Raw genomic sequence first — 8,758 nt, forward strand, 5'->3', positions numbered from 1 at the left:
CATACCGCAGCTTTAATTTCACAGGTCAGGAGGGATGTGGCAATGTAAATGCAGACTACGTCTGGACTGACAGGAGGCTGTTTTTTTATTATCATGTTATAAAGATTGTTTTAATTTCTGTTCAGTAATAAATATTGTTTTTACTGTGTTTTAGTAAAAAGAGCAGAGACAGGAAAATTCCACATAGATTTTAAGGAATGATGCTACATAGCTTGTCATTGAACACAGTGTAGCTCACCTTTGTCACTGGGAAAGGAGTGAGAGGTTATAGTGGTTAGAGCTGCTGCTTACTGACTCATCTGTTAAGTGTGGTCAAAGGTATAGGGACATGTTATGAATATGTTGGTAAATATTTTCCCCTCATTTATTAAAAGAAATGGAGGCAAACAGTAGTCTGTAGCTAAGCTAACTATGCTAAATGGTTGATTATCTCACACAGTCTACCAGGCTTTGTTGGAGAAACATTGACTTTACTATTTTCCTCAGCAGCAGATTAACCACCACAGTCATTCTTGTCGTCTTCCACTGAACCATTTCATGCAGATCCATAGGGGTGTTTTGGACAAATATGAATGTGTGCTTTTTGGTGTGGAAAGGGGTAATATTTCATTTTACTGCTAAAAACAATTTAAAAAACACAATATCATTAATTTTGTTAAAAGGGCCCTTATTTTTTTCCTTTTTCTATAAAGTCTTCGATACCATCAATTATGACATCTTATTAAAAAAACTGGAAAGGTTTGGAATTACAGGGGTAGCATTAAACTGGCTTAGAAGCTACAATGGACAAAAGAAACAATTTGTAGAATTTGATAATCAGATATCAGATTTACTAAACATAACTTGTGGGGTTCCGCAGACAGGGGCGCATAGGGGGGAGAAGTGATGACAATACTAGGGGCCCTGACCAACAGGGGGCCCTCCACAATTTATTTTTTTATTTATTGTTCATAGAAATTAAAAAAAATTGGGGCCCTGTCAATTACAAAATTAATCATATTGTATTTTCAAAGATTGTTTTTAGCAGTAAAAATGTAATGTTCCCACTCCCAGACCAAAAAACACACATTCATATTTGCCCTGAACCCCCCTGGATCTTCATGAAATGGTTCGTTCCTGCTTGGAGCCTTGAGAGTGACGCTGTTTGCAGCAGACAGTAGGAAACAAGAACGACTGTGGATATTACTATGCTGTTAAGAAAAGTTATAAAGTCAGGTTTTTAAAAAAATAAATAAATAAACAAGGAAAAAAGAAATAGAGCGAGGGAGAGAAAAAGGCAAGAGTGTCAATTTATAACCCAGTTTTTCTCCGAGAGGTGGGTAGACTATGTGAGATTATCAACCATTTAGCATAGTTTAGCTTAGCTACAGACTACTGTTTGCCTCCATTTCAGTAGCATTTAATGAATTAAGGAAAATAATTACAAAGATACTCACATATTGAACTTGTCCCTTGTACCTTTTACCACTTAACAACAGATGAGCCAGTCAGCAGAAGCTCTAACCCACGTCCCTCCTGACCTGTTCTCTCCTAAGTGAAATTAAAGCTGCAGTATGTAACTTTTCTAAAAACAAATTTGTCCACATATTTATTAAAACTGTCATTATATTGTGACAGTATGGCATGAAAGATAATTTGTGAAGAATCTATTTCCTCTGCTTTCTCCCAGTGCTATAAACAACCAGTCAGTGGCAGGAGAGTTTTAGTGCTGTCAATCACAATCTCATGTGGTGCTGCTCATCCTTCCTCCCCCTTGCTCTGTGCTATTCTGCAGCTAGCATAGCCTGTTGTAAATGCTTTGTCTAGTAAGCATAGCTACCAGTGATGGCAGATAAACAATTTTCCTGTAACAAGTTGTTTCTCCACCATTAGCACATTTAGCAGTGAGTGAATGAGTTTGATTGACAGCACTAAGGCCCTCCTACTGGTTCTGATTGGTTGTTTTGGTCAGAACGGTGCATTACTTTAACCAGTAATAGTAATTCAGGAAGGAGATGGAGGAGACTGATTGTTTTCACAGATTATTTGTCTCATAACAAACTGCTACGACATCGTGACAACTTTAACAAATATGGAGAAAATATTTTTGATTAAAGTTATGTACTGAAGCTTGAATAAAATGCAAATACATAGCATTTTTGAGAAGTATGTATTGCTTCATGTATATTTTGCATCTTGCCTATGACTTGCTCATGGGGAGAGACATTTCAGTAATCTAAAACTAATAGAAAAAATGTAAGCAACCTACTTGCATACTGTATGCATACTGAATTTTACTCTTGCATATAAATTTCATGAGCAATAAATATTGTACTAGTTATCAATATTGGACCAAAGAAAGCAAGGCAAGCAAATCATTGAAATTGAGACACTTTTGATGGGTCAGATAGACTCAAGAAATTTTAACAGCAGCTGCATGTGGGGAGAGGGCAAGATTACATTTTTTTCAGGGGGCCCAAGATTCCTGGCAGCGCCCCTGTACGCAGGGATCAGTGTTGGGACCCAAATTATTCAATTTATATATAAATGACATAGTCAAAGTATCAAACCTTATAAAATACATGGTAACACTTTATTTGAAGGGGGGTGAATAACACTGTCATGACACCGTCATAAACATGACATAACRCCTGTCATGAACATGAATAAGCCTTCATGAATATTTATGACTGTTGTCATAAAGCGTCATTCGGTAAATTATGACACTGTTAATACAAAGTTGACATTATTCAAAAGTTCTTTGTTATGACAACTTGACATTGAAGAAGAAATCATTACTGTTTAAAYTTTACCTTTAATAACATAAAGTTACCTAATTATTAAAGTGCAATCAGTAACACTTTTATAACAAATTTATGTCAGTAATGATAACTTGGTGGGACCCTAAGTGGGATATTGGGAACACAAACCTGTTATTTTTTAAATCAAATATACTGAAATTCTGGGACCTTGTAACATTTATAACTGTACAATTCATGTTTAAAGTAAGAAATCATCAACTTCCACACAATATACAAAAAATGTTTTGTGACAGAGAGGGGGGTTGTAATTTAAGAGGAGGACATTTTAAAAAACAATGTATTAGAACAACCAAGAAGAGTTTTTGTTTATTGGTGTGTGGAGTAAATGTATGGAATGGGTTGAATGAAGAGTTTTAAAAAAAGTACAAATATAAACCAGCTTATAAAACTGTTTAAACGGGAACTTATTGGGAATATGTTCAATAAGAGTGTACCATAACGTAAAGTAGCTGTTAATCTAAACTGACATATATGCAAGGAGCAATATTAATCTGAGTAATAACCATGAGAGCCTCGTGAGGAGGAGCTGCAGACCTCTTCAGCTCTTATGGCAGATTCTATCCAAAAGGCAAATTATAATTATATGTTTGGCCTACATGCACTACTTATGGCAGAAAACTAACTGACAGGCTGACAGGTGTTTCTTTTTCCCTCTTTTTGTGCAGATTACTGTAAAGACGACAGTCAGCCAAATGACGAGCTGTAGTGATTGAAATCACTTCTGCCTTGGTCTTGGAGTGAACAACTTTTCAAAGATAATTTTGAAACTCAGAAAATCATTGTACCAATTAACTTTTGTAAACAAATAAAATATAAAATGTTGAGAGAACACACTATTTGTTTCCATTTTGTCTCTACTTGTGCACATAGTCCTGTATATTTTAAGCTGTTTCCACTGTGGGAACCTTTTCAGGATCAAGAGTAGACTTCTAGATTTTTCTTGTTTCTGTAAAGTAGTTGGAGATCTACAACATAAATTGTCAAGTTACAGGGAGGGGGGATTTTTGGATGGATAAGAATTTCTCTAAATATCCCCAGCATTAGGCTGACTTCACTGTTTTTTCATCTCATTCTGGACTCCTCTGTTGCTGTGGGTGGAGATCGGTTTCCCCAGACAAAAGCGGCGCAGTGCAGTGGAGAAGAACACCCTGATTCAGGGACTGTCATCTACATACTTGGCTCATCTTTCAGATTCCACATTGGAAAAAACAGTCAGACTGGATGAAATGTTCCGGAACAAAAGTGGAAACGAACCTTTCAAGACATTTTAAAGATTGGTCCATTAAGTAAATCTGCCATGTGAGGAGAATGCTTCTCATTGCTGCTCCCTTTTCACTGTATATTTGTATTATGATTTTTATTAAGGTGATGGAGGAGCAGACTTGAATTTTTTATTTCAAAATTAGACATTTATTTTACCTTCTCAGTGTTTAGAAAAGCTCATTGTGTTTCAAAGTTGGGTCATTAGTTAGACGACAAAGTAAAACCTGAGCAGCATATGGGTCACTGGTTAGTTGCTCCACTCATATGCTAAAGCAGTTGTGAACTCAGGACAAATTCTTTCTAGAGCAAAATATTATTGTAGTTATTGATTGTTCTATCAATTATTCTGACAATTTATCAATCAGATTTAAAAAAATGGCACCTTCCACAGATTTTTCATTAAACCACTTAAGCTTCTTTTCACAATATTAGAAATACATTAATAAAGAAATAATTCCATTTTTTTCATATAAGAAAATAAAAAATTAATTGTCGAAAGTGCAGTAACAGAATTCTTTTAGTGAATGCTTGATCATTTGTACAAAGGATGGATCTGCAGGTAAAAAATCATTCGAACATGAAAAGCTGAGGTCTTTGTGCTCGACTGAGCATCAGTACAGAGCAGGGCTGATCTGGTCACAATTTCTTCAAAGGTGCTTAATAGTAGATTTGTTTTATATTTTACAGAATGTGAACCAGGTGAAGCTAAAACTATGGTACCTCTTGAGTTTTATTTAGTAGAGCAGATTGACAAACAGAGGGGTTTTTTATTTTAAATTCAAAATGTGTACAGTTTTGGATTAATTACTGAGTATGTTGTTCTTTCAGCAAATAGTTTTAGTTTTAACAATTAATTGACTAATTGTTAACTGGTTATTTCAATAATCATGATTAATCATTTCAGCCCTAGATGAAAACCAAACATTTTAAAGCTAAGGATGTATGAGACCCTTAGATGCTCACTTTCACCTAAGTTAACCAAAGTTATTACACAACTAAGAGATTCATTGAGGGTGAGCAAAGTTGAATGTCTCTTTCTTCACATTAACCATAAAAGAGCTATTAGTTGTTGTACTTCCAGTTACAATGTCCCTGAAATGTGCCTTCAAGTAACTTTTTGTTAACTAGACTGAAACAATGGCATTGTCCTCTGTCTAATTAATGTGACATTGTGGGTGAAAAGCGAAAGGAAATGTGAAACAACATTCATAGAGATGTCTAAATGTGGTTTAAAAGTGCTTGGAGTTGGTTACATAAGATAACAAAGATGATATGCCAATATTTTTGTAAACATGCCACCATGTTCAGAAACCTTTCTGTTCCCTCCCACTGCTCTGGGTTAAAAACATGATGTCACGTCCCAGATGCACCAGGCTTCTGGTACAGCACCGTTATGTTGTTACTGCAGAAAGATAATTATATTCCGACACTGAACATCAGCTTTGAAACAAAGTATTAAAGCAAAAATAGTCATGCATTGTTGAATCACCACTGTTTTCTCATAAAGTTTAGTCACTGAACTTCAGTATTAAATTGTTTTCTAACAAGATTAAAAATATATTTGTCCTGGAGATTAGCATAAATAAGTCTCCTCTTTTGGTGGTGGTAGACGGGGGTGCAGGGGGTGAGGGGTGCAGGGGGTGGGGGGTGCAGGCCAGCTGCAGCAGGCTTTGATCAGTGTATTGCAGCAACATCCAGGCTTGGCCTGGCCATCGAAGACCTGGGTGTGAAATTGCCCTGATGTCATCTCCCTTTCTTCACCGTCACCATCTTTTAGTGGCTGTAATTATATTTCCGCCACAAAGCCCCTGTCCTCTTCATTCCATATTCCAAGTTTGACTAGGAAGCGTTTAGAGAACTATGGGCAAATCTCTCAGTGGGGGAGGGGGACTGGATGGGCAATCTTTTGTTTGACTGAGACACAGGAGACATCGGTACTTTGTGATATGTACTTTTCTTTTCTCTACTCGTCTGCCCTTTTCCTCTGCCTGTTGGAGAGGTGAAGTTTATGACAAGAGGATGTCTGAACTTTATAGATAAATCAGTGTTATGTTTTTTAACTTGTATTTAACCAGGGAAGAGAGAAATGTGACTGAAATGTTCCCATACTCAGGAAATAAGACAAGTGTGCTGGATTTAAGTGTTACTAAATGAAACCTTAGATATATGTCAACAGACGCAGCGTCGTGATTAAGCGGTGATTAACAAACTTCATTTCCATCTTTTCATTATTTCATAATGACTGCCACAAAGGGTGGTTAAATGCTTTGGTAGTGAGAATGTTAGGTGTTTTTTTTTTCTTTGCATTCCATTTTTCAAATTTTTATGATAAAATGTTAAGTTTTTCTACATATTAAGTGTTTTATAGTTCTTTGAAATTAGGCTTTCTGTGAATTTAATGCAAGTAAAAGTGACAAAAATTCAAATAAGAGACATTTAGGTGTAACAACCACTAAATCTGGCAACAACTTTATAACTTAGGATATTAAAGGACATCAGTATTGCTTACAGACAAATATGTAAAAAATAAAATCAAACATTCAGTATAATTTGTAGATGTTAACACTTGAAAAAGACATCTTGTTTCATTGCTTTATATATTATTTTATATTTCACTAAGCAATACATATTAATTCCATTAATTCCACACAGATAGATGTTTATGTGCCTTTATTTCTATTATTTATGATGTGATTCTGCTTACAGCTAATGAAAACACTAGAAATATATTACATTAGACCAAGAAAAAAATTAATATACAAATGTGAGTTTAATGAAAAGTATGTTGAAACACATATTTTCATCAGGTACATTTATGAAAAGCACCTTAAAAGTATGTTAGCTCACGGTGTGCTGCTTACAGGCTTTTGCAAGGGTTTTAGTACTTTTAAACACATTTTGGGTGAGATTTTACTTGATAAATTAAGGTTACTTAATTTGTTTTTTATTAATTTACTTTGATTCTCCAAAAATCCAGCAGCTTTAGGGTGCTGTGGTGGCACAAGCCATATATTGGAGGCCTTAGTCCTCAACGCAGATGTCACAGGTTTGATTCCCGGCCTGATGACCTTTGCTGCATATCTTCCCCATCTCTCATTACCTACTTTTCTGTACAACTACTCTCAGCCACCTAAGCCAAACCAAAAAAAAAAAACTTAAAAGGAAATCCACTAGCTTTTTACTCAAATGCTTAAATTGTTTCTAGGCTAAGAACATAGAGAGCAATCAATCGACATTCATCTATAAATAAGATGAATCTCTGTGTTTTTATGTTTTCTACAAAAATAACTTTCATTTTCACTAAAATACTAAATATTTAGTTTATGGCTGAGAAGGTAAAAATAAAGACAAAATAAAAAAATGTTTGCATTTTTTTTTTTATTATGATTTTGTTAGGCCTGAAAACACTTTCAGCTTGATGAATTTGGGTCACATGGCAAAAGGTTTGGACTCCACTGCAGGAAGTCCTGTTTTGGGCTGGCATTCACTGAAGAACAACTGATTTGAATAGATGCAACACAGAGTGGCACTGAAAGGTTTTTTTTTCCTTTTTTAACATATCCAGGCTCTTATGGTCAGACCTTACAATTTACCTCATATTAATTCTGTTTATTTTTATGACAACAATCCAAATAATCTTAGAAAGAAACACGGATATAACCTGCAAGTGTTCACACATTAGCGTTTAGTTAGATTCATTCTAGATTATACCAGGCTCTGCTGAGGCAAGTCCTGTTTTGTTAATGAAGACAACACATGAATTGGTACTGTCCTCTCCAGGTTTATTATCATTAGACTCTTCCTGTCTATTTGCTGAAGAAATTCTAAAACCTGATGCTGAAACAAAACAAAACAAAAATAAATCCTCTTTTCTCCTCAAGAAATATGATGTAGCTTTTCTTTATACCATAGAAAGTGTTTGGACATTAAAAAACTGCAAGCAGTAAACATTTGCTTCAAAATTATTTTAAAACTTAAATAAAAGCTGCAAAGTCTTCCAGTTTGCTTCAAATCAGAGGTGTGAAGGAATACAAAAAAAATAAACTCCTGCAAGAACAATAAACTCCTGTATGATTTTAAAAGCATGCTTCAAATGTAAACACCAGCCTAGGCTTTATGTTTTTGCTGTACTATTCCTAATGATTTATTAAAATTTCCAGTTGGAGCAGGATAGAGTGAAGATTTTGGCCTGAGTGTCATCATTTCCTGCTTTGTGTGGAAAAATTTTGACCATCATCCAGGTTCTGTGCCCCCATACCCCAGCATACCCCAACATACCCCAACATACCCCCATACTCCAGCATACCCCAACATACCCCAGCATACCCCAACATACCCCAACATACCCCAGCATACCCCAATATACACAGCATACCTCAGCATACCCCAATATACCCCAGCATACCCCAACAAACCCCAGCATACCCCAACATACCCCCATACTCCAGCATACCCCAACATACCCCAACATACCCCAACATACCCCAACAAACCCCAGCATACCCCAATATACACAGCATACCTCAGCATACCCCAATATACCCCAGCATACCCCAACATACCCCAGCATACCCCAACATACCCCAACATACCCAGCATACCCCAGGATACCCCAACATACCCCAACAAACACAGCATACCCCAGCATACCCCAACATACCCCAGCATACCCCAACATACCCCAGCATACCCCA

At 36.0% G+C, this 8,758-nt stretch overlaps 1 protein-coding gene across 3 annotated transcripts in view; it reads left to right on the forward strand.

Moving 5' to 3' along the window:
* Window positions 1-3,634, forward strand: part of cnpy1 (canopy FGF signaling regulator 1) — a 42,967-nt gene extending 39,333 nt beyond the window's left edge. For all 3 annotated transcript variants that reach the window (XR_001777516.1, XM_008433555.2, XM_008433556.2), the window contains one exon: window positions 3,467-3,634. Coding sequence is in view for 1 of the 3 variants with exons in the window: in XM_008433556.2 (XP_008431778.1) it covers window positions 3,467-3,507 (41 nt within the window). In the remaining 2 variants the exon portion in view is untranslated. The remainder of the gene's footprint in view (window positions 1-3,466) is intronic.
* Window positions 3,635-8,758: the final 5,124 nt, after the last annotated feature.

Source organism: Poecilia reticulata, linkage group LG17, assembly GCF_000633615.1.
Source record: "Poecilia reticulata strain Guanapo linkage group LG17, Guppy_female_1.0+MT, whole genome shotgun sequence".
Lineage (NCBI taxonomy): Eukaryota > Metazoa > Chordata > Actinopteri > Cyprinodontiformes > Poeciliidae > Poecilia > Poecilia reticulata.